Below are 26,221 nucleotides of genomic sequence, written 5' to 3'. Positions count from 1 at the left end.
CCTCGATTGTGTAGAAGACAACTTCCTTCTGCAAGTAATAGAGGAGCCAACAAGGAGAGGTGCCATGCTTAACCTTGTGCTCGCCAACAGGGCAGGGCTCGTTGGACGTGTGACGATCCAGGGCAGCCTTGGATGCAGCGATCATAAGATGCTCGAATTTCAGATCCTCAGGACAGTGAGAAGAGCGTGCAGCAAGTTCATTGCCCTGGACTTCAAAAGAGCAGACTTTGGCCTCTTCAGGAACCTGCTTCGGAAAGTTCCATGGGATACAGCCCTAGAGGGCAGAGGGGCCCAAGACTGTTGGTTGATATTCAAGGATCACCTGCTGCAAGCTCAGGAGTGTTGCATCCCAACCAGAAGGAAGTGCAGCATGAGGGCCAGGAGACCTCCATGGATGGATAAGGAGCTCCTGAGGAAAATTCAATTGAATAAAGAGGCTTATAATAAGGGGAAGCAGGGACAGGTGGCATGGGAAGAGTACAGGGATGTTGTCTGGGAAGCTAGGGACCAGGTTAGGAAAGCTAAGGCTCAGTTAGAATTAAATTTAGCTAGAGGTATTAAAGATAACAGGAAGGGATTCTACAGGTACATACCAAATAAAAGACAGACTAGGGAGAATGTAGGCCCCCTCAGGAAGCTCTCAGGAGAACTGGCTACACAGGATTTGGAGAAGGCTGAGGTTCTGAATGACTTCTTGCCTCGGTCTTCACTGGCAAAGGCTCTGACTGCACCACGCAGGTCTTGGAAGGCAGATGCAGGGACTGTGAGAATGAAGACCTTGCGCCCACTGTAGGAGAGGAACTGGTTCGAGACCATCTTAAAAATCTGAACGTGCACAAGTCCATGGGTCCTGATGAAATCCATCCGTGGGTCCTGAAGGAGCTGGCAAATGAAGTTGTGAAGCCGCTGTCCATCATATTTGAGAAATCATGGCAGTCAGGTGAAGTTCCCAATGACTGGAAAAAGGGAAATATAACCCCCATTTTCAAGAAGGGGAAAATGGATGACCTGGGGAATTACAGACCAGTCAGTCTCACCTCTGTGCCTGGCAAAATCTTGGAGCAGATTCTCCTGGAAGGCATGCTAAGGCACATGAAAAACAACAAGGTGCTTGGTGACAGCCAGCATGGCTTCACTAACGGGAAATCCTTCCTGACCAATTTGGTGGCCTTCTGTGATGGGCTACTGAACTGATGGACAGGGGTAGAGCAGTTGATGTCATCTACCTGGACTTGTGCAAAGCGTTCGACGCTGTCCCACACGACATCCTTGTCTCTAAATTGGAGAGACATCAATTTGATGGATGGACCACTCGGGGGATAAAGAACTGGCTGGATGGCCACACACAAAGAGTTGTGATCAATGACTCAATGTCCAGCTGGAGACCAGTAACGAGTGGCGTCCCTCAGGGATCTTTGTTGCTGACATGGACAGTGGGATTGAGTGCGCCTTCAGGAAGTTTGCCGATGACACCAAGCTGTGTGGTTCGGTTGATACGCTGGAGGGAAGGAATGCCATCCAGAGGGACCTTGACACATTTGTGAGGTGGGCTGATGCCAACTTCATGAAGTTTAACCATGCCAAGTGCAAGGTCCTACACCTGGGTTGGAGCAATCCCAGGCACAGCTACAGGTTGGGCAGAGAAGAGATTCAAAGCAGCCCTGCAGAGAAGGACTTGGGGGTGTTGATTGATGAGAAAATGAACATGAGCTGGCAGTGTGCGCTCACAGCCCAGAAAGCCAACCGTATCCTGGGCTGCATCAAAAGGAGCGTGACCAGCAGGTCGAAGGAGGTGATCCTGCCCCTCTGCTCTGCTCTTGTGAGACCTCAGCTGGAGTATTGTGTGCAGTTCTGGTGTCCTCAAAGTAAGAAGGACATGGAACTGTTGGAACAAGTCCAGAGAAGGGCCACGAGGATGATCAGGGGACTGGAGCACCTCCTGTATGAAGACAGGCTGAGGAAGCTGGGGCTGTTCATCCTGGAGAAGAGAAGGCTGCGTGAAGACCTCATAGCAGCCTTCCAGTATCTGAAGGGGGCCTATAGGGATGCTGGGGAAGGACTCTTCATTAGAGACTGTAGTAACAGGACAAGGGGTAACGGGTTAAAACTTAAACAGGGGAAGTTTAGGTTGGATATAAGAAGGAAATTCTTTCCTGTGAGGGTGGTGAGGCACTGGAATAGGTTGCCCAGGGAAGTTGTGAATGCTCCGTCCCTGGCAGTATTCAAGTCCAGGTTGGACGAGGCCTTGGGTGATATGATTTAGCGTAAGGTGTCCCTGCCCATGGCAGGGGGGTTGGAAGTAGATGATCTTAAGGTCCTTTCCAATCCTAATGATTCTATGTTTCTATGATTCTATATAATAAATTGCAGTCAAACAGTGTACTATCCCAGAAGGCAGGAAATGCAACTTCAAACACATCTTCAGCAGAATGTGCAGGAAATGTCATTGAATTAGGGTCTACTTTGAAAAGTCATTGCAGAAAGTTTCACTCACTCACACAGCCTAGTATATGAAAGCAAGCAAACAAAAGAAGACTTCCTGTTGATTATGCCTCTTGGCCTCACAAAGCCAATGCATAGAAGATGTTTGCAGAGCTAAATGGGGTTTTTGGCAGTATTTAACACTGAATCTTCTGTGAAGTTTTGCAAAGGAAACTATATATGAAAAATGTAAGATAATGAATTTATTGTTAGCTCTGTCCTAAAGTACAGATTGTCCACAGCAGAAGCCCTAGTAATGTGTTTGACCTTACTTGTGATTGAGTCAACACGTAAGAGATAGCCTTATTACGAGAACTCAAGATAAAACACTTACCTAAATTATTTACTTTTTAAAAAGTATTTAGAAGTACTCTAGAGTGTAATATCTATTCTGAATGGCTGGAGCTAGAAGGTTTTATGTGGTTCGACTAGATCGTGCTGTCGTAAAAACCAGTTTACATTGTACGGTAGATTCTTTATTCATGCGAAGGACAATGTACAAAAAAACCCTCTTGGTAAACTAGTTCCTTAAAATGTAGCTGTGGCTCATTCTCTCCCTTAGGAAATAGTAAATCCAGCTATTTGCTGTGATTTCAAAAAGCTTAACTGAAGGGGAACAGTTTGGAAAGCTATATTAATGCTGTGGTTTTCTCTCTTTATTGTAAACAGTATTGGTGACACTGATCCTGTATAGTTACAGTTACAGTTATTTATGGCCACAATGGAATATATCTGTAAATGAGTTTAAGTGAGGAAATGGCGTTTGTGAAACTCAGGTCAAGTGATTGTATGTTTCACATTGAAACAATGGGGTGAAACACAGATTCCTCCCTGTCTCTGGAGATTTTATTTTATGCTGTTGAAGAAAATTAACTTGATAACTTGAGATAATCCTCCATGAATGCACAGTTATGCATATGTTTTTTAGTTCAAAAGAAATACAGCCTCACTTACTTATTCCCACTGAAAAACTTTGCTAGGGATTTGACTTCCTGACTGAAGCTACTGTGGATCTTACTGTATTCTCAGCATCTACACAGAAGGCAGGAATGATAATTGGAGCTAAACATTATCTTTGCCTCCATCATCAAGCGTACTGTAGTATTTGCAGTACTGTACCACTTAACATAGTTTATATTTTAAAATAATAGTGGTGTTTATTAAAAAGAATTGAATTTTCTTACTGTTTCTTTCATCAGTTAACGTAGGATTTTCTTTCACCAGTGTTGGTGATTGATAAGTATTCACAATAGATTTTGTGTGGAGTAAGTCTGAATCATGCAGCTTCTTTACAATGACTACCTGATATAGAAACTTTTAAGTATTAAATCAACACTGTTTGCTCCATGATACCCTCTGGCATCCTCAGGTGCAGACTCACAGCACTGCATCTTAAAAATACTCTTTTTGTGTGTTCTTTTTTTTCTGGTGGAAATAGTTGTTTTCTTTCCTTAGGTTCAGTTCTACCTCTGTAGCACATCTATGTTACTAGGTTGAAAAAACCAAACCAAACCAAAATAAAAACTTATGTCATTCTGCAATTGCAGGTATATTGTTTGTGACTTGCATTCCAGAAAGCCTATAAACAGAAATAAACCTTGATAAATCAATTGAATAGGCAGGTGAAATGGACCATAGTGAGCATTGATTACATGCTTCCATTCTGTTTATGGTGATATTTCGTATGTCTTTGTCCTGTAAAGCTTATTTATGGCCACAGTGCCAAGTCATGTGATTGAAATAAAGATGTTTCCTAGAATGATTTCAACATGATGTGATTACCTTTCAATAGCTAAACCCAGTGTTTTTCTTAACAGTGACAAAGTTGTAACAGTTAAACTCTTAAACATTGCAGAAAGTGGATGTCTATAAATACACTTACAGAAACAAACCTACTTCTACAAATTGAAAACACTTGAAAACAAACTTTGCAAACGTTTGGCTGAAACTGCAGCTTAGCAATCACCTGCTAAGTTATGTGGAATTTGGAGTGCTTTTTTAATTCTATTTCCAAAGTCTCTATTGGCAACTAATCTTTTTCAGAGAAGTCTGTAGTTAAAGAATGTCAGTGGAATCTGAGGCTACATTGCATTTTGTATAAAAAATAAAAAATCAAACATTATCATACTTACAGTTCTTAGTTTGGTAGCTGTTAAGAAAACGGAATTTTTAATTATGTATTTACATATATTTTAACCGTTCATCTATTTTTCAGATTTTTCAGATTGCTTATGTTATTGTGAAAGCAGCTAACTCACCTCGACCTGGGAATTGGATATTAGAGCGTTCACTGGATGGTGTAGACTATCAGCCATGGCAGTATTATGCTATAACAGACAGTGAGTGCCTGACACGTTACAACATTTATCCCCGTCCTGGAACACCATCCTATATAAAAGATGATGAAGTCATCTGCACTTCTTATTATTCCAAAATCCATCCTCTGGAGAATGGAGAGGTAAGGTCAGATGTTATTCCATGCACCATAACCTGGAATAAAAAATCTGCTTAATTGTCTAGTATCTGCCTTGAGTAGACAGAATGTTTTGGTATTGTTGAAATGAGGAGGTAGTCTATTTGCAGTTTTAAAATCTCACCCTACATGGTCCTATATAAATGCATACAAGGTACACTCTAATAAACATATTCTACAAAGTAAACTAAGAGGTAAAAGAGTTATTAGGTAGAAGTAGACACTAGTACTTTCAGACAACTTTAAGTGCTTGAAATATGTTCCCATGTCATTTGGGAACAAAGGTGAGAATACTGGGAAAAAAAATCATGGACAAAGTGAAATAATTAAAAGATTTCTTTTTGAGTCACATTTTCAGTCCCTGTGTGTATGCTAGAATATTAAATAGTAATGATTTTATTCAGACTTTAGCTTATTACATTTAAGAGCCTGTAATTGACCCTTTGCCTGTATGTATACCTTTTCTTTCCTCTCCTGTCAGAGGCCTCTGCTATTTCATGAGTTCAGGCACATGAATCATGAACTAGTCATTTGTTTTAACTGAGGGTGTAGAAAATATGTGGTGTAAGTGAGAATGAGGATTTGTGGTTGAAAGAACAAGGCAAATGAGCATAAGTTAGCAGTTCATCACTTGAAACTATAGCTGAAAATGCAAATTTTCAGCCACTTAAAATGAAGAGAGGGAAAGCCAAGTGTACCAAATTCAACAACTATATATATATATCTTTTTTTTCTTTTACAATTTTTTTGTCCATCACTTGCTTTGCACACAACTTGGTAATTCAAGGAAATAATGTAACTTGATTGTGCACTAGATCCAAAGTGTTTAGTTACAGATTCTTTAATGTCTAATGACATTCAGTGAAATTTTAGCCTCAGTATTTATTCTTCTCTTATTTTCTGCTCCACTTTTTTTAATAATGTATCTCCTTATGAAGAGGTACAAACTCTCTTTTGTTTGACTACATGCAAAGCAACATTCACAGGCAAAACTGTTTATACAATTGGTTTTGACTACTGGATTTAGATAGGTATGATTTGTTCATGTTCGCAGGAAATTTCCAATGCCAGCTGCAAAAGCAGAAAAATGCAGCTTTCAAATAAAAAAAAAGTGTACCACCAGTATCCTGCTGGTACACTTTAAAAAGATGTGAGCCTGGATCTAAAGGAGTCTCATATGAGTTATCAGATATGAAATCAGTTGCACATCTAGGAAAACGTGTCACAAATACTTTGTAATTGTATCATTTGAATGGGTATTTGTTCTTGTAAAACCTAGCAGGAGCATATAAAATGATATTACAAGAAATAGTGCGGACATATGCACTATTTTCAAACTGTTTCCAACTGGGTGCTTTTGAGATGTGAACATGATTTAGCAGTTCATCACTTGCAAAGACATTTTATGCCGTTCTTGGGGAGAAGATATCTGCACTGAAAATACAATGCCAAAGTAATTATTCCAATAATTAATTTAATTTACTTTGTTCAGTTTCTTTGATTATTTAATTCTCTGGCAGACAGATATTTGTTCCAGTAGTTTACTGTCCTCTTGATTAAGCCAGTGCCTCATTCTGTTCTTCATTGGCCAAGTTAAACAGCAGAGGGTTTTTATTCATCATGCTGATATATATCTGTGACTTGAAACAGTGGCTGAAGACCTGATGAACTGAGTGGAACTTAATCCTGATCTTAAGTGTGGAATTAAAATTTTTAACGTGACCTGCTGTGCTGTAGTTGGTGTTCTGGCCTGAACCCAGTAAATGGCCAGCATCTGATAAACAGTTTCTTTACACAGGAAGAAGACTTTGAATGGAGGAACGCATCTATTCCATACCACTTGGAAAAGGGGAATTGTTAGATACAGGCACACTCTATGAGAGGCATATGATTTAATCTTAACTCACACAGGCAGTTGTTAATCTTGAGATATGTTCCTAATAAAGAGAGAACATCTTGAAATGAAATGCCTAAAGCTTAGCTTTTGTAGTGACTGGAAGAGTATCATTCCACATGAATTTAATCAGCTTACATTTCTAGCAATATTTTTTTCATAATTAAAACAGTAGTTTCATCTGTCTGAGTAGCTATTGACTGCATTATGAAATATGTAGCATTAACACAGAAATAGTCCAGGTTATTTGTCTTTTCATATTTCATTAAACATGTAACATGAAAAACAATACAATTCATACCAATACCAAATTTAGTTACAATTATGTTCTAGGTGGTATTTATCTGACTCCTGGTCTTTTTCAGTGGAATTACATCTGCGTGTAATTTGGTTTTGTTCCAGGGTAGGACTTTTGTTCTATGTATCAGATAATACAGATGTTTTGTAAGACTGACAAGAGTTATGAAACTGGCATGAAGTACTTTTTCTTTGCTTCAAAACCTATGAGCTATTTAGGCACATCATTCTGGTGTACCCTTAGGAAACCTGATGAAGTGTAGAAGGAGCATAGGTTGGCAAGACAGTTCCAAAGCCGAATTTATATCTACAGTAGCTTCTGAAGTTAAAACTTGTCATCTTAGAAAAAACAGAATATATTCCTTTAATATATATTTTCAATGAACATTTTAGTCAGTGACTTGATTGTTTAGAGTGTTCCTGGAAATATTAATTCTAAACAAAATATTTTGGGCATATAATAATATCATAGAATCATAGAATAGTGGGAAAGGATCTTAAGATCATCCTACTTCCAACACCTCTGCCATGGGCAGGGGTACCTCACACTAAACCATGTCACCCAAGGCTCTGTCCAACCTGGCCTTAAACACCACCAGGGATGGAGCATTCACAGCTTCCCTGGGCAGCCCATTCCAGTGCCTCACCACCCTTACAGTAGAGAACTTCTTCCTTATATCCGATCTAAACTTCCCCTGTTTAAGTTTTAACCCATTACCCCTTGTCCTGTCACTACAGTCCCTAGTGAAGAGTCCCTCTCCAGGATCCTTTTAGCTCCTCTTCAGATACTGGAAGGCTGCTATGAGGTCTCCACGCAGCCTTCTCTTCTCCAGGCTGAACAGCCCCAACTTTCTCAGCCTGTCTCCGTATGGGAGGTGCTCCAGTGCTCCAGACCCTGATCATCCTCGTGGCCCTCCTCTGGACTTGTTCCAACAGTTCCATGTCCTTTCTATGTTGAGGACACCAGAACTGCACACAATACTCCAGCTGAGGTCTCACAAGAGCAGAGCAGAGGGGCAGGATCACCTCCTTCGACCTGCTGGTCACACTCCTTTTGATGCAGCCCAGGGTACGGTTGGCTTTCTGGGCTGCAAGCGCACACTGAAGCCAGCTCATGTTTATTTTCTCATCGACCAACATCCCGAAGTCCTTCTCTGCAGGGCTGCTTTGAATCTCTTCTCTGCCCAACCTGTAGCTGTGCCTGGGATTGCTCCAACCCAGGTGTAGGACGTTGCACTTGTCATGGTTAAACCTCATGAGGTTGGCATCAGCCCACCTCACAAGTATGTCAAGGTCCCTCTGGATGGCATTCCTTCCCTCCAGGGTATCAGCTGAAGCATACAGCTTTGTGTCATGGGCAAACTTGCTGAGGGTGCACTCAATTAGCACCAGCAATATTCTCTTGGCCAGTTGCAGAATTAAAACCAATGACAACTAGAACAACAGAAAGATGACAAAAAAAAAAACATAACCCCCATGTGATTTCTTTTCATGTCAGTGTAACTAGCGCAAGTTCACGTCCACTCAGTCTGTCTGTAGACCAAGAATTATTTGCATAAAATAATTTTATCAAATATTTCCATGAAATAATGGAAAATTGCATAGTGACAGCTGCTGAGTGAGCAAAACAGATAAATTCTCAAATAATGAAATTTCTTGAAAAGGCTTGAATGAAGAAAGATTGTTAGCATTCCAGTTTCCATGCTAAGATCAGTAATGCCTGAAAAATATGTAGGGAGATGTAGGTGTCTGTCTCACACTGGCAAAGGTAGACTTTTAGCATTGATGTTTCTGATAGGCCATCAATAAATGTAAATGCTGAAGTTTCTCAAAATACTATTTCAAAATGAAAAAGCAAGTTCCACTGTCTTAGTGTCCCCATGACAGAAAAGAACTAAAAGAGATCAGGTATATCAATAAGTTTCATTATAGCATATATAACACATTATACATATTTATTATATAAGATATGCATTATATATTTTTATATATTACATATAACATATAACTTTTACTGAGTTGATGTTTCCTACTTTAATGGTATTTTCTTTGGCATTAACTGAGAGAGTTGTTTATGTAGGGATTGATAACTGGCAAGATGAGGCTGCTATTTTTGGGTAAAGAAGAATGTCCATCTTCTGACATTTTCATGTGTACACCATATCAGAAGGGTATTTATTTCCTCAGATGATCATTAGGTTGAGAACTGAAAATTAGTGAGTTACCGTAGTGATTTTTATTTCATTTCCCTGACACAGAAGTCTCTGATGTTTACATCTAGTTTGTATCTTTTTTATTGAAATCTTTCTTCTTCTGCTAGACTACAATTTGTGCCACAGCTTCTTTACCTTGGTGACTAGGTGGATGTAAGGGTCCAGACAGTAACTTTCAGTGTTGTAATTTTGTAATTATGTTTTTTATTTTCTTGTAAGATATATAAAGATTTCTTTTAGCAAATACCTGGTTGAACTAGCATGTATAATGTTTGTGTTTTGATATATAGGAATCTTCTCTCTTGCTTGCAGTTGTTTCAAAGCTGGGCTCTCTGAACATCAGGTGCATGAGTTGATCACTATAGCGTGTTAGGACAATGTGTATCTTTTCACAGAGAATGATACATTTTACCTGGTCTGTAGTTTGATAGGAAATAAAATAGGAGGTTACACTTAGAAAAAGCATTCTTCAAGCATACATAGATTAAGAGTATTTTGTACCAGCTAGGAGAAAAAAATAGCTAAAAATTAATTATTTCTTTAATATAAAATAATTCTCTGTGCTAGCAGATATTGCAAGTCAAATCCAGTTAAGACAGCGGGAGAAAGATTTAATTAATCTGATATGAATGCACTTGCTTTTGCTAAGAAGTCAAGAATAATAAAAACTCATATTCTGGGAAACACTGAGTTTCTCTACAGTGAGGCTTTCTGAAAGTACAAAATCCAAGAGGAAGGGTGTGTGCTTAATTCCCACCTTATTAAATCTTAATTGGAATAGCCGATTGGTTCCCTGGTCCATATTAGTGTCATCATAGAGGAATCTGACAGAAAGTTGTTTTTCAAAAATAGTATTTGTGTTGTGCAGAAGGTATGTCGTACCTTACATGTCTGTATAAATATCGTTAATGTGATTCCACTGCCAGAATGATGCCAGGTATTAAAATGAACTTCTGTATATTTTCTCAGTTTCTTCTGAGAGCATATAGCCTCATGTAATGTTTGTGCAAGCCTTTATGAGTGTTTGTTAAGACATGAAGCCTTAACCTTGTTCTATCTCAGAATTCAGCCCAGAGAAAGGAGTCATGGCTTTACAGTGGGAGGGGTAGTACTGAGAGATCATCTTAGCAGATTTCCCAAGGGGGAATTTCAGACATTGATTCCTGAGCAAGAGAGAATGTTAGGCAGTAGATTCAACTGCTGTAGCCTCACCTGGAATACTGTGTGCAGTTCTGGGCCCCAAAATTTAAGGAAGATGTGAAGGTCTTTGAATTCATCCAGAGGAGGGCAACAAAGCTAGTGAAAGGGCTAGAAGAAACGTCCTATGAGGAGCAGCTAAAATCTCTGGGCTTGTCTAGTTTGAGGGGAAGTGGAGGGGGAGGTGCTGATCTCTTCTTCCTGGGATCCAGTGATAGGATATGTGGGGATGGTTCAAAGCTGCACTGAGGGAGGTTTTGACTGGACTTTAGGAAGCATTTCTTTACTGAGAGGGTCAAACACTGAACAAGCTTCCTAGAGAGATGGTCAGTGCCCCAAGCCTGTCTGTGTTTAGGAGTCATTTGGACAATATCCTTAATAATATGCTTTAACTTTTGGTTGGCCCAGAATTGGTCAGGCCTAATTGGTCATTGCACTAGGTGATTGTTGTAGGTACCCTTCAACTGAAATAGTCTATTCCATTCTATTCTATGCTACTCTATTCAGCTTTTTCTTTCTTTTTTTTTTTTTTTAACCCATATCCAGCATTAAATGAAAAGTATTGGACAGTATTTTCAGAAAGATATTAACGCTAATGCACCATGATTATGAAGGATTTCTGAGATGAGTAACTGTTGATTACTAAACTGCACAGTATTATTTCCATGTTCACAAAGGTAAAAAATTAGAGCCTGAAAGACTTTGGCAAGAGCTGTCTGTGTGAAGAATGGAGCCTAAGGTTCTCTGAGACTGATGCTAGCCCTTAACAAGAAAATTAACAAGCCCTTAACTGTATGGCAGAGGGCAGGAAGGCTGAAACAGAGAACTCTCAGGGAGGGGAATTATGGTGGGAATTAAGTAACTACCTGACTTCTTTCTTTTCCACAAATGAGTTTTGCTGTCACTGTTACTGTGGTGGTGAGAATGATGCTGCAATGAAGGTGATGCCTCAGTGCTGCTCCTTCAAATGCTTACTCCTCTTGTGATGGTAGCAATGTGTTTCTGTGGTAATAAAGGGTAGTCTCTGTGAACATATTAATTAGTCTTCATTCAGGTGGAAGTTCAAAGTGTGTAGTAAAGAAACAAATTTGTTGATAGTAATGTTTTGCTATCCTGTCCACTTGGGATGCTATTTGAATGCTAGTACTGTGTCCCTTTTTAATCATGTCTCTGTGCTGCGTGTCTCAGCTCAGTTTGGATCTCCCCATCTCCCAGTAATTTGCTCTTAGCTGAAATAGCCTCTGACCAAAGATGCCAGGAGCATTGAACTCTGCTACTTCCCAGTATATTCTTGATAGCTTTCTCCTCTTCGTGCCATAGTGCTTGTCCTGTTCACTGTAGTCTCTTTGGTTCACAGAGAAGGAAGGGAAGAAAATGAGACTTAAAAATAGACTCTTAAGTCCATTCTCCCCACTGCCAGATTAAACCCTTTTTTACTAGGAGTCTGAGCCTGTCTATGCTAAGAGGACAGAGGGGCAGAATTCTTGGAAGTACTCAAAATTGAAACATATTTCCTTGAAGACTGATGGCTTTTTTCCTAATAATAGATTACACAGGTGCTACCGTGTTTTATAGGAGTAAGGAGATTATGGACTGCAGTATTGACACAACATACATAATTGGTACAATTCCTATCTGTAGATTGATCCTCTCTGTTTCCAATTAATTGGAATTATAGGGTTTTTTGGTGTTGTAAGTATGCTTTTCTACCTTGGCATATCTTCTGTCCTTGAGCAGAAATACATGTTGTAATTTCTACCATATCTGGAAAAAAAAGAAAAGCTGATTAATTGTATGAATCATAATACTTAATAATAAAGTTACAATATATTAAGTACATACTATACAGAGTAGTCTTTCAGTTTGTAGTTTCAAATTAATTAGATAATTTAACTTTTTTTCCTTAGCATCCATCATTTATTGATCACGTTTACTGAAAAGAGATGAACGTTACAGATATTTATATGGATCTGTGGTAGTTTTTCCAAATCATAAAAGAAGGACTCATGCCTGTAAATGTAGTTTATTACTCAACATACTCTTGGTGTTGCAAAGAGAAATGGCACTTAAGAGTCTTGGTATTCACTTACACTGACCAAAACCTGTCTTCTTGTTGGGTCTGATAGCTGATTTTGGACAGCAAAACATGAACACTGGGTACTTGGTAACTTGGTGAGTTTTTTCTCTTCTGCTTGATTAAGGGAAACTGTAGATCCCCAGCAGTTGGTTGTTTTGGGTGTGGGGTGATACTTGAAGAACTTGCCCACTCAACTGTAAGACTTCATAGAAAATTTTGCTTTAATGAAATACTACTTGTAAGCACTTTCCACTAAGAGGTAAAACTACAAACATTTATTTACTTTAGCTATCTGTTGCACTTTGTCTGTGTTGTTTTCTTTTTCTGAGATGAGAAAATTCTAACACAACTTTCTAAGTTATTTTTTTTTTTGTGGGTTTTTTGGATTTTTTTGTGGGGTTTTTTTGTTTGCTTATTTCATTTTTTGGTTTGGTTTTGGTTTTTTTTTTGGGTTCTTGTTAACAGTCACGGATAATTACTGGGAGAAAATAGCTTAATTCTTGTTTTTAATGAGTCTGGTGGGCAGAGGCATAGAAGGTCTTACATATCTGGTAAGGATGATAAGCAGCTGAGAGTTGCAGAGGTGAAAGAGGAAAAAGCAGTAAAGGTTATAAAGTAATTTAAAACCAGGGGTGGGGACAAATCTAGTAAGTGCCGAGTTTAAGATGAATCATTCTTTAATGCTTAAATAAGAAAAGTCTCTATTGCCAAAAAGTGAGTATTGTTTTTAAAGGCAGAATTTGTTGAAATACAAGTGAGCTATTGTGGAGAAATAATTTTGATCAATCTCACTGAAGCAGGGACATACGGATAGGTCAGCCCGAGGCCAAATTTCATATCAGTGCAAAGGAATTTTATGTAAAAGAAAATCAAAACCAGCTTAATTTGTCTGGAGTTTTCAGTTTAAATGGTATGCGTCACAGAAAATCAGTAGAAGGAAAGTTAGTCAGTGAGACACTGTAATACCAATGGACAAAACCTTTGATTAAGGTCTAGACTATAGAACACATGAATGAAGAAAGCATAGAGACAAGTTGGGTAAGTAGACTAATTGTATCAGCAAACACTGCTGTGGCTGACAAAATTGGTATTTCATGCCTAAGAGTAGAAAAAGGGCTGCTGCAGTACTACTTAATGAAGGCTGTGGAGGCAATACTAAACATCACAGTGAAAAAATAAGCTGTGGCTAGCTTCCCACAGTCTTTGTAACTGTCATGATGAAGTAGAATCTGTTTTTTAAGCATCCTTAAATGTTCTTCAAAAAGCAGTCTAATTGGAGAACTTAGAATAAGAGAAGCAACTTAAAATGTTGTGAGAAGAGTGCAAGACAGGTTAGTTCAGAATACTGTTGTTTAAAGATTGTTCTGTAAAGTGACAATAATATTCTCACTGTTTCATGTGCTTGTAAGAAAATCTGGTAAGACAGTCAAAAACCTAAGTGATCTCTAAAGGAGGAAATATATTTTTATCTTTTCTTCTAAATCTGTAGAAGCTTGTGCATGCTAATTCTAAAAAAATAATAAATCTTAGAGTATCTAAAAAGGTAGCATTAGAAACTGAAAGATATCATATAAAAACATCTTGTTCCATGAAGGAACTTTGCATATTAACACAAGGCAAAAGAAAGAACAAGAACCAGAATACTGACCTTCCATACCAAGAAAATGACTGTACTGAAGGCTTTAAAAACAATGAGAAGCTTTTTCAAATGCTTCAGGATAATAAAGCTGATAAGCAATTGAGATGTAGTAGGAGCTCCAAGGACAGTAAATCCATAGCAGGTGAATTCTGTGGCTTGAGCTCCTTACAGAGGTACATAAAGATGTAGTTGCCATATTAGAGCTTTTCTTTATTTTAGAAGTTAGCGTAACTTCTGAAGGAAGAAGAATTCTAAAAGAACAATTTAAAAACCCTGGCAAACTTGCTTCCTAGCTTTTATTGCTGAGCACAATGTAATACGGTAAGGAATATCCCTTTGGTCAGCTGGGGTCAGCTGTCCTGGCTGTGTCCTCTCCTAAACCCCTACCCACTATGGGGTGGGCAGTGTGAGAAGCAGAAAAGACTTGACTGTGCAAGCATTGCTCAGCAATAGCTGAAACATCTCTGTGTTACCAACAGAGTTTTCAACACAGATCCAAAACATAGTCCCACACAAGATACTGTGAAGAAAATTAACTCTATCCCAGCCAAAACCAGTACACTAGCTTGTCATATTAGTTTATATTGTATATCATAAGTGAAATCTGAAAAACACAAACAGTTGAGAATTCGACAAACCCCTGCCAAGTTTGGTTTTTGTAGCCAAAGTAGAGCACTACTATTTTTGTAACAATTAATGATAGGAACAAAACCCCAAAAGTTGTTTTCATGCTCATAATTCTTTAATCTCCTGTGTTTTACCGAAGATATATGATTGCATTCATGGCCTGTTCATTCTGTACTACTTAGAAATGATTTTTTTTTTTCTAAGTTTTCTTATATTGGCCCCTGTAAAATATCCCCAAGTCCAAAAAGATCAGGTTCAGAATGGGATCGGGATAGGTTCAGAATGGGATAGTTTTGTGTATTCTACAATTGAATGTCCTATTTAGTCTTTCTTTTTAAACCATTATAAATGGTTTTAAAACCAGTGAATGCTTACCATTCAGAGGGATCCCATCTGGCTTTGAAAAGCATTAATCGGTATGTGTTCCAAATGATGCGACACAGGTTCTGCTAGGACTCCAGTACCGTATGCTAACTGTAGTGGGCTTTTCCACATATGGGTCTTCAATGCAAAAAAAAAAAACCCAAAGAAGTTTTGTTGAAATTTCCCCAGTTCAAAGCTCATCAGAGTTGTAGTTCAAAACAAGAATGAAGCAGTAATGCAAAGCATATAACTGCAGTTTATGTAAGGATAACATTCAGGAGCAGATGTATTTGTTTAATGTTTAAACAGCTTAAATCCTCATGTTCTCTCTTACATCAGCAGTTGTGTTTGCCAGCCCTTTGCAAGTGCTTACAGCTGGACAGGCTCCTGTGGATTTTCTTTCTAGTGGTCACCTTACTGTTCTGGCAGTAATATTTCTGTAATTCCACCATGCACTCCACAGTACACCTCATTCAGGAAAAAATCTAGTGGAAAGTACCACAAGTTTTTAGGAGAATCATATAACGAAAAAGAGATATGATAACATAGAGAAAGAGGGTGGTTATGGTGTTGTTTAAATATTGTTTAGTTTGGCATAGTTAGAAGTCCTTTAGTTATATGTGAGGATCAGAATGCTTTCTATTACAATCTGCAAGAAAACATAACTTTCCTGTAATAGTCATTCACTTGGAATCACTTGTCTCATTCATGATCATCATCCGAAAAGAAGCATACTACTTTCAAAAGTAGTAAAGAAAAAAAAATCGTCTTAAGATAATGTGCCATCTCACTTCAGTGCTCTTTTAAAAAATAGTTTAATTTATATTTTTATGTTGTACTTTTTGAGTACTTGTGAAGAATGGGTTTGACAGACCACTGTATTTCATCCTTTTAGCAGATTGGCGGTAATGTTTTAACTCAGTAATGCCACCTTTGCTTGATCAGAACCAAGAGTAACATAATTTTGAGAATTGCTTTGCCGCTAGGTTTGCCATTGGCATCAGACATTGAGTTCATGAGGCTTCTTTTCATATTCTAATCTGTTTACTGAAGGGCTACTAGGTTACGCAGCAGCTCTATGACACTGACAAAATCTAAACCAGAAAGACAGTGGTCATACAAGTTTTCAGACATCAGAGGTCAGATCACTGTTGTGTACGATGAAATTTAAAACAGATATCATTTCATGAATTAAAACCAACAGTCACCTGTGGTATAGTGTTAGAATCTATAGCACATTGCCAGTCTGCCTGCTTGTAGATAACTTAAAGGTACTGGTTCAGTGTGTTTCATCTTTGAGAATATTCCTGTAAAAGCCAAACCTTTTTCTCCAGCTATCTTGTTAGTTATTAAGCACAAAATACCTGTATTAAGAGATGAAGTCTCAGTTGCAAGTACACTTTGAAAAGTTAGTAGAACACAATCATCTTTGTGTTAGAGTAAGTACAGTGTTACAGGCCTCTCATCTAGTCTGAATCCCTTATGGGCTGCGGTATGCATAGCTGTTACTGAAAGTACAGGCATGGTGTAGAGTTTCCACTTAGTTAAGACAGTAAGAAAAAGACAATAAAAACTTAAAATGACAAATATACCTTCAAGGTAATCAAATTCATTATTATTGTGTGATTTATTAGTAACCATTGCTCTGAAAATGACTGGTCTGTTTAAAAGTATACAAGATGATGTCTTTGGCAAATTGTTTCTTGTCCTAAAATGACAAGCATAAGAATTACAGGAACCATAGAAAAGCAATGGCTAGAATAAGCAATTTCAGTTTCAAGTAAAATTGGAAAGAAGAAAATGACAAAAGCAAGTTAATCAGAACTGAAGAGATGAAGCCTTATTTGGCTTTAGCTGTAGGGTATAGTTGTCAATGACACAATAGTATTTGCTAAACAGTTCGTTAAGCTGACATTTGCCTGTATTCTTAGGGGGAATGAGCTAGTTGAGATAGAGTTTGACATGCCTAGCCCTTGACATTTTAATGCAAGTTTAAGCACTGCATTTCAAACAGCTCTTGTACTCATTAGCAAGGCACAGAAGGGAGTTGTGCTTTCACTTACTAAATGATTAATTTATTAAGATAGTGAGATATTTATTAGAAATACAGCAAAGCTTGCCAAGTACACTATTTCTTATATACAGTTGTCATAAATATGTATTTATGATGAAAAATTGGACGCTGGGTTCTGGCATATGCTTCTAACTACTGTTCTAGTTTTGAAACCAACTCTAAGAAAATTCATGGAACTTTTGTCTTTAGGGATTAAATATAAGATGCCAAGAGATTAATTAATCAACAGTAATTTTACATCTACTGCAAATGAGCTATTTGCCACAGATAATTAAAGCTGTTATGGGGCAGGAGAATTATGAGAGCTACTGAATTACCTGTGGAAAAATTGATGTTCAGTATTGTCCATCTTCATATTGATGTGCTTGCATAACTTGAGAATGTAAATCATGTTAAGCCTGACACATCTATCGTCTCCACTGCTGACTATCAAGTAGCAAGTCTTTTTGTGTGGGTCAGAAGCTCTTCTCTCCTTTATGCTGCTATCCGAGATTAAATTTTAGTCAAAAATTGACCTTTCTTGACAATATTTTTGGTTCAGTCTACTTTGTTACATAGAGCATCAAGTTTGAAGCCCAAAGTCTTGATCTGATGTCTGAAATAAACTACTTAGTACTTGAACAAATTGAGTTCTTTACCACTACTAGCCAAAAATTATTGGAAAGTGATGTTCCTCCTCCATCCTTCTGACAAATTACACTAAGTATCTTACATGTTTTATGAAAGAGTTAAGTTTTCCAGTTTAATCTAGCATTCAGTATATGGATATGCATCAGTGAAAAGCATAGTGGTTAGCGATGCTGTTTTCCTGAAAGTGAACATAAACCCTCCATAGCCAAACAGCTGGGGTTTTTTGTATCCTAAAAGCAGCTTGAGATTGACTGCACTCAAATTGCTTGGCAGAATAGCTAACTTCAAATACCAAAGCTCCAAATAGAAAAATACACCACTTGGATTCATACACGGATATTTTAAATTTGAATGAGAGTATGGAGCATATTTAAAATTCTTAAGAAATTTGTTGAAGTTGCTAATTTTAAGTAACTCAGCAGTTGATAATATACTGTCATGGAAAGCAGCATCGTTTTTACTGTTGCATTAAGTAAAAAGCCAGAGGTTTTTGTGCTCAACAATGATGGTGAGGCACAGTTTGGGCACAGTCCAGCACCTCCAAGGGGAGCAACTACCCCAGTACAGCAGAGCCCTCAACTCAGGCTTAGCTCCAGAGGGAGGATGCAGCTTTTCATCTCTGAGGCTACAGTAACTGCCTGGGACCTTGCTGAGGTTAAGGCAGAAAGAGGTTGGTGTCCTTGCCTGCAGAATGTTAGCCGTGGTTTATGATTTGTGTCACCAAGAACTGCAGGAGGATGTCAGCAGACTGTGCAACATCAGAGATGAAGGGAAAGAGATTAACTAACTTTTCTCTGGGACTCTGCAGCCTGAACCTGTATGAAAACAGAGGCAGACAGAGTCTGTGCCTGTTGGTTCAGAAATAGAGACTCCCATGATGGTGAAGACTGCAAACTTCACCTTCTCTGCAGATTGGCAGCTTCATTATAGTTCAGTGTTTGGTAGCAGAAAATGGGCTAGGAGCTCTGTTCAATGAGATGTGAACCAGCAGTGCCTAAATTATCTAGGAGAACTGTGAGGAAACAATGAGTGTCAAAAGTGTTGTACACCAAGTTGAACATAAACCAGCAACGTGCCCTTGCAGCAAAGAAAGCCAACAATATCCTGGGCTGCATATAAAATGCTGTAAGAGATCTCTTTGAAATAAAATTCAGCACCTAAATCAGGACAGCAGAGGTTTAATCTTATATCAACAACTGCCCAAACAGAAGTATGGCAGTGAGTGTGTCTTGGCAGAGGAAAACTAAGACTATAATACTCTATACTGCTTTCGCAGACTATGTAAGTGTCAGCATAGAATGTAGTCCAAAAGAGTATTTCTTAAAATACCTGAATGTTCTTCAAGCAGCTAATAAAGGAAGCCACAATTTAGTCCAAAACAGTGCACAGATCATGGTCAAGATTATTAACTGTTGAGCATTTGTTATGTAAAAAAACCCAGAAAATACTCAAATGCAACATCCTAGAAAATAAAATTAAAATTAGGAAAGATGGTTAAACAGCTAAAAAAAGTAATAATCAGGACATCCTAGAGTTCATTTAAAGGTAGCATTATATGAACATGCATGCCACATTGAAGAATGTTTCCAAAAATTCTACATATTTAAACCATAAACTAAGGAAAGATAATAAATATTAAGAGTAAACTAGCATCTATTATAAATGAGAGTCATATATTTTCCTGAAAATGAGGAAAAGAGGTAGGAAAATAAGCTCCAGCAAATGAAATGTTAAACCACAATAAAGATGCGAAAGAGGTTCTCAGGGACTTGAGTTGAAATAAACCTCTTTTCAAAAACATCAGAGTCAAGAAGTCTGCCAGAGAATTGGTGGGCTGCGAGATGATCAAAGAGCATTCAGGAAAGATAAGGTCATTGCTGAAAAACTAGATTAATGATTTGGATCAGGTTTTGCTATAAAGGCTGTCAGGAGGGTTTCTGCACTGGAAGCGTTATTTACAGGAGAGGCGTTGGAGAAGCAGTTGCAAACTAGGTTGTTAACCGAGGAGGCACAGAAATAATTGATACATTGGATAGTTAAAAGGAACTCAAGGTCAATATAGGTGGATTACAACAGTTACTACTTTACGCCTCATTTAAAATAATCTCAGTAACTGGGGATTGTGGGGTGTCAAAAACAAACAGGTTTTTAGAAACAGTTCTTAGGTATGCAAGGAAACTACAGATCTGGAAGCCTGGTACCTGTGCCAGGCTAATTAGCAAAGTAATGAAGAACAGTCTTGTAGAAAGATAAATTTCTTTGTTCCAATTTATGAACTAGGAAGTATCAAGTGAATTTAGTAGGAGGCAGGTTTAAAACAAGCAAAAGAAGGATCTTTTCCCCTACAACATGCAAATGAGGTGAGAAAATCCTCATTACATGATGGGTGTAAATTTTAGAAGATTACTTCAATTTAACATGAGACTAAGTTCATTGAAATGCTTTGAGCCTTACCAAGTATATAGAAACCTTACCAAGTATATCGAAACTATGCTGAGAAAGTATTAGGGATACTTGCCGTAGTGTTAGAATGGTGTTTTGGCTACTGTATAAGGTAGACTACCACGCTAGATAGGTCTTTTGCATCTGACATCTTTGCATTCTCCTTCCCCTCTAGTCTGCCCTGGTGAGACCGCATCTGGAATATTGTGTCCAGTTCTGGGCCCCTCAGTTCAAGAAGGACAGGGAGCTGCTGGAGAGAGTCCAGCGAAGGGCAACAAAAGATGATTAAGGGAGTGGAGCATCTCCCTTATGAGGAAAGACTGAGGGAGCTGGGTCTCTATAGTTTGGAGGAGACTGAGGGGTGACCTTATAAGTGTCTATAAATATATAAAGGGGGAGTGTCACGAGGATGGAGCCAGGCTCTACTCAGTGGCAAACAATGATAGGACAAGGGGTAATGGGTGCAAACTGGAACACAAGAGGTTCCACTTAAACTTGAGAAGAAACTTCTTCTCAGTGAGGGTGACAGAACACTGGAACAGGCTGCCCAGGGAGGTTGTGGAGTCTCCTTCCCTGGAGACATTCAAAACCCACCTGGACACATTCCTGTGTAACATTATCTAGGTGTTCCTGCTCCAGCAGGGGGATTGGACTAGATGATCTTTCGAGGTCCCTTCCAATCTCTACCATACTGTGATACTGTGACACTATCCAGATATTCTCATGTACTGAGATGTCCTTTGAATATCTTTAGTAGTGTCCATGTTCTTCAAGATATTCGTGGGAAATCTGTAAAATCAGAAAACTGTGTAATAGCAGCATTCATTGGTAATGCAAAATTTAAGATAATTTGTTCTGTTAGCAGCTTATGATACTAAATGAAAAACACTATATGAAAATTGGTGTTACAAAAAGCAAAGTAATACATGTAAGAAAAAAGAATTATGCATGAATGCAGATGAGCTGGTGTTCGAATAAATTCTCTTCAGAGTAGAGAGCTTGTAGCATTCTCAAAAGGTCTCTGAAGAAAGTTAACATCATACTGATGTTCAGAAATGAAAAGATATTGAGTACTCACAATTTCCTCGAAAAACTAGAACAATGTCACTGAAATAATTTGTGATCTGAGTTACATGTTTAAAAGGAAAAAAAAATAAAACCAAAAAAACCCCAAAAAGAAAGCCCCAAAAAACAACCAAGAAAACAACCCTCAACCCCACCAGAACTAGTTATTTTTGTTGTTTTTTTTTAAAGAAACAAATTTCTTCCCACTGGGACAAGTGTCTGCAGTGATGAAAAATATAATGGTGGAAAAAGAGAGTAGACTAGTAATAGAGAAAAGGGCAATCGGTAGACATTAAACACTATGACTCAGTTTCACTCTAACTCAGGAAGCATTTAGACTCTTCAGCCAGAGGAAGTGATGATTTGCCCAGTAACTGTTAGAAGTTTTCGTTCCAAACCACATTCAGAAGATAGGTAACTTGGTAACTAAACTAACTTTAACATATACTATTGGGTCCAATCCTGTTTAACATTTTTATTCATAGTTTGGATAATGAGGCAGAGTGTACCTTCAGCAAGTTTGCTTTTGACACCAAACTAGGAGCGGTTGCTGATGATGTCAAAGGGTCATGCTGCCATCCAGAGGGGTGTCTAACAGATTGGAGAAATGGGCTGATGGGAGCCTCACAAAGTTCAGCAAGGAGAAGTGCAAAGTCCCATACCTGGGTAGGACCACCAGTGCAGCAGCATGGGCTGGGAGCCACCCAGCTGAAAAAGGATTCAGGGGCCTTGGTGGGCACCAAGTTGAACATGAGCCAGCAACGTGTCCCTGTGGCAAAGGTTAATGGTACCCTGGGCAGCATTAGACAAATTCTTGCCAGCAGGTCAAGGGAGGGGATCCCTTCCCTCTATTCATTCCAGTGAAGGGCCATGAAGGCGATGAAGGGACTGGACATCTGTTCTGTGATGAAAGACTAAAAAATCTGGGACTGATCAGGCTGGAGAAGAGAAGGCTCAGGGGGATCTCACCAATGTGTATCAATACCTGAAAGGAGGGTGCAAAGAGATTGGAGCCAGGCTTCTTTCAGTGATGCCCAGTGACAGGACAAGAGACAATGGGAACAAACTGAAACATAGGTGGTTCTATATGACTATCAGGAAACATTTTTTTACTGTGGGGGTGACAGAGCACTGATGCAGGTTGCCCACAGAAGTTGTGGTCTCCATCATTGGAGATATGCAAAAGCTGTCTGTGTGTGGTCCTTCAGAGCTGGATCAGATGACTTCTGGATGTCCCTTCCAACCTCAACGATTCTGTGATACAATCTTTTTGAACATATAGTAATGCAGTTACTGAAAAATTTCATCATACCCTTTTGCTTGAGTAGTTCTGACTATTGAACTGGTTGACAAATCAGATACTATTCAAAATGATTTTACAAAATGTGAATTTGGCTTTCATTGTGTTAACTTTTAAATGTTTTGTAAGGGAATGCTCATTTTCCCCAGAAATCACATTTGTTGGAATATAGTCCTGGGAATATTTCTTTTTAAGGAAAAATTTTCTGAGGTTGATATCTACATAGCTTTCATTTAGAATCCAAAATGGGAATTACCTCACTCTTGGAATTGGTAAATAGAACCTGAGCAAAATTTGAGGTTGTCCCCTCACGGGGATTTGGATTATCCAAGTTGTAGCAACCCAATGTGTGGATTAAAGTATTAATATTTTCCTGGTGGGCTCAGTTTTGGATCTTAGCTCTGCTGTCGAACTCTGCTGTGGCTCATTCTGCAGTATGTGTACAACTAGTACGGGACATCAGTGCCTTTGTTGCCCATGTGAAACTGGGGCTAGTCTTTGCAGGACTCAGAGCTATACATGAAGTACTGTGATGATCTTGGATGGCATATAGTGGATGGATTTGAGGACTGTGTTCACTGGAACAGTTTTCAGCTCTTATTCAAAAATATTTGGAGGGTAGGGACCATGTTAATGTCTTGACTGAAAATGTGCTATTACACAAAGTGTCTCACAAATAGGTGTTAGACTCTGGAGAGAGATGAAAAGAGAATGTATGCTCTGGAAAAACACAGTGATGTCTCATTGTGAGAGTCATACTGAAAATATTGTAAGTCTGATTTCTGCTTAAAGTTCCTTAAAAAAAAAGTTATTTAAAATTCTTACTGTTTATTCCTGATTAATGACAGATGTTCCGAAAATACTCTTTGTTTCTTCTTTATTGTCTTTTCAAGGAGTAAGAACAACTCAGTTGGACATTTTTCAAGTTGTCTCTAGATGTTTCTAGGGAGAAATTAATGATTTCTTCACAAATGTTGGGAGGAGGAGAAATAATTTAGAGTAATTAATTTTGTCTATGTAAAATTTTCCTTTCAGATTCATTTTGATAAAAATATCCAGTTTTAATTTTCTAATCTCAGTATCATTTTGGTGTACATGTTTGAACAGGTGCCACATTTCATGCAGGACATAGCTGCATTTCAATAATTCTTAGAAATTATTTGTTGTTTTAAAATGAAATCATGAAACAAGCATGAAAGACAGTATAAATGGAAGCCATCATCTCTACTAGTTTAGCCTTGACAAATAGATATGCTGCTGGCAGATAGATCCATGAAATCTTTTAAAAAGGGTGTGTATGCTGAAAAGGATGCCTCTTGTTTTATTTTGTTAATCTACAATCTAATTCTCCCAGGTGTCTTGATATGACTGCTATTTGTCAGCTGTGTCATGTGGGGTCAAGCTGTATCTGTTATTCATACTTTTAACTTTCTGTGGGCTCTTGCTTATTCTGATACATGGTCTTTTACCTGCATCTCTCTCCCTACACCCTGTAAAACTTGATTTTTTTGTCTTTTTGAGAAGGTAGTCAGACTGCCATGCTGCTTATAGCTGCTGTTTCAGGGTGAGTTAGGGGATAGTTTGAGCACAACTCGAGACATATTTCTTTTTTATCTTCAGAATATCAAAGTTCAGTCTTTAGTATTCTACCACTTTAAGCCATAACCCATTTATGATTGATTCCTGTAAGAAAGAAATCTCCTGGATACCATTTAAAGGGAGTAGGTGAGAATGTGAAAAAAACACTCAAAAAAATGTATTTCCTTGCTCATGGGTAAATATTGTGCGAAGAAGTCTTTAAGCATGTGTTCTTACTAAAATCTGGGTTTGTTTGGAAAGGTCTATCAGTTTCCACTGGACCTGTTGCCACCATCTCCAGGCTTCTTTCAAAGTTTGCTCTCCACACATGTTCTCTTTTATTTTTCACCAAGGACTTGCTTTCTCTGGCCGTGTGTTTTTGTCCTGGCTGTAGCCAGACATTTCTCATTCACCATCTCCTCCTTGCTTCTTCTGCTATTTTTATAATGATCTTTTGTTTGGACCCTGTCTTTTTCATAGCATTTTATTCTGTTTGTTTCCAGCCAACTGTCTCTTTTAATTTGATTACTTGTAGCTGGGAGCAAAACTGGGTCAGAGCTTGAAGTGTGAGTGTTGTTGAGTGTGAGTGTTGATCTCAGGGTGAGGTAGCAATATCACTTATCCCTGGAGATAACATGGCAGAATCCAAGAGGTACCAATTCATACTTAGGCAAGATTTGTCTGATAGTTCCTCCAGGAGGAGTGGCTCCTAGTAATTTTCTGTACCTCTGGATACAGTGGATGAGGATGCTGGATGTGATGGGATTTAGGGTATCCCTGTGGGTAGTTAAAATAAGTAAGTTAATACTTGCACATAGCCAGTGCAAGAGTGCAGTTGTTCAATAAGCCTTCTATCCAGAACCTGTAGGAAGAGCTACTGCTTTGCTGGGAACAGTAGATTTGCTCTCCTTGGTGTGCAGCAGCCACTGCTGAGTAAGTGCCAGCTGGCATTCTGAGTGCAGCTGTTTGCCTAAAACAGTGATAATATGATCATGTTGAATGATAGAAAATGGCTGCGTGGCCTGACCTCTCGCTCAGAGCACCGAGGAAAGGTGCATGACATGCTCATTGCAAAGAATAAATATTTCTCTTATTTGTTCTAATGTTCTGCACATCTGAACATTCTTTCAGTATGCCAGCCTGTAATAAAAATGGCTCAATTAAAATTTAACACTTCAGAATACAGGAAGATTAATGGTTTCTTTCCTCCTTCCTTTTAGGTGCTCATTAACAATGTTTTGCTATACCTGACATTCTTTTTGTAGGCCTTTTCCAAGAGCAATTCTGTGACAGACCATCTGTTTTATTTTGTGGATTTACAACTAATGTAGGCCTTGATCAGCTAAAAAAGATAGGAGGGGAAGAAGAATTGCTTATTTTTGCTGCATTGTTCTTGATGATGCAGTTGGGGTCAGAGAGACTCTGTGAAAAAGCCACAGAACACACTTACCTAGAAGATTTCGAGACTGTAGGATAGGACAGGCAGAGAAAGGGGAGCAATTGTTGTGGAAACCATAGTATAAGCAGAGATTGGTAGCATTGTTGGAAAAGCAAATGCTGAACAGATTTCTCAGAAGTGATAAAGATTTTCCTTAGGGACCAGATGAAGATAGTTGCAACCCAGGAAATTGCTTCAACTCACTGAGAACAAGATTCAAAAGGAATGGCGTATTGTGTAAAGAGACAGTGGAAAAGGGAGATGCTTTATGAATGGTTATTTTGTCTCAACTAGCTGTAGTTTTCAGTATTTCAAAAGTTACCCTATCCTGGCTTTAGAAAATGCCTAGTTCAAAAGTCTTTTGATTATGATTGCTCTGACAGATCCTCCAAATTAACCCCTGTCGAATTCTGAGTCCTATTCCAAGTATCCA

General features: G+C 38.5%; 1 protein-coding gene across 6 annotated transcripts in view; it reads left to right on the top strand.

Annotated features, from left to right (window-relative positions):
• The window catches only part of LAMA2 (laminin subunit alpha 2), a 370,092-nt gene that overhangs the window by 114,907 nt on the left and 228,964 nt on the right, over positions 1-26,221 (top strand). For all 6 annotated transcript variants that reach the window (XM_062632338.1, XM_062632337.1, XM_062632336.1 and 3 more), the window contains exon 4: positions 4,697-4,939. In XM_062632338.1, the coding sequence (XP_062488322.1) occupies positions 4,697-4,939 (243 nt within the window). The remainder of the gene's footprint in view (positions 1-4,696; positions 4,940-26,221) is intronic.

This window comes from Pezoporus occidentalis, unplaced genomic scaffold, assembly GCF_034315485.1.
Source record: "Pezoporus occidentalis ecotype Australia unplaced genomic scaffold, CSIRO_AGI_Poc_V1 ctg39, whole genome shotgun sequence".
Taxonomy (NCBI): Eukaryota; Metazoa; Chordata; class Aves; order Psittaciformes; family Psittacidae; genus Pezoporus; species Pezoporus occidentalis.
This window is presented reverse-complemented; position numbering and strand designations above follow the sequence as displayed.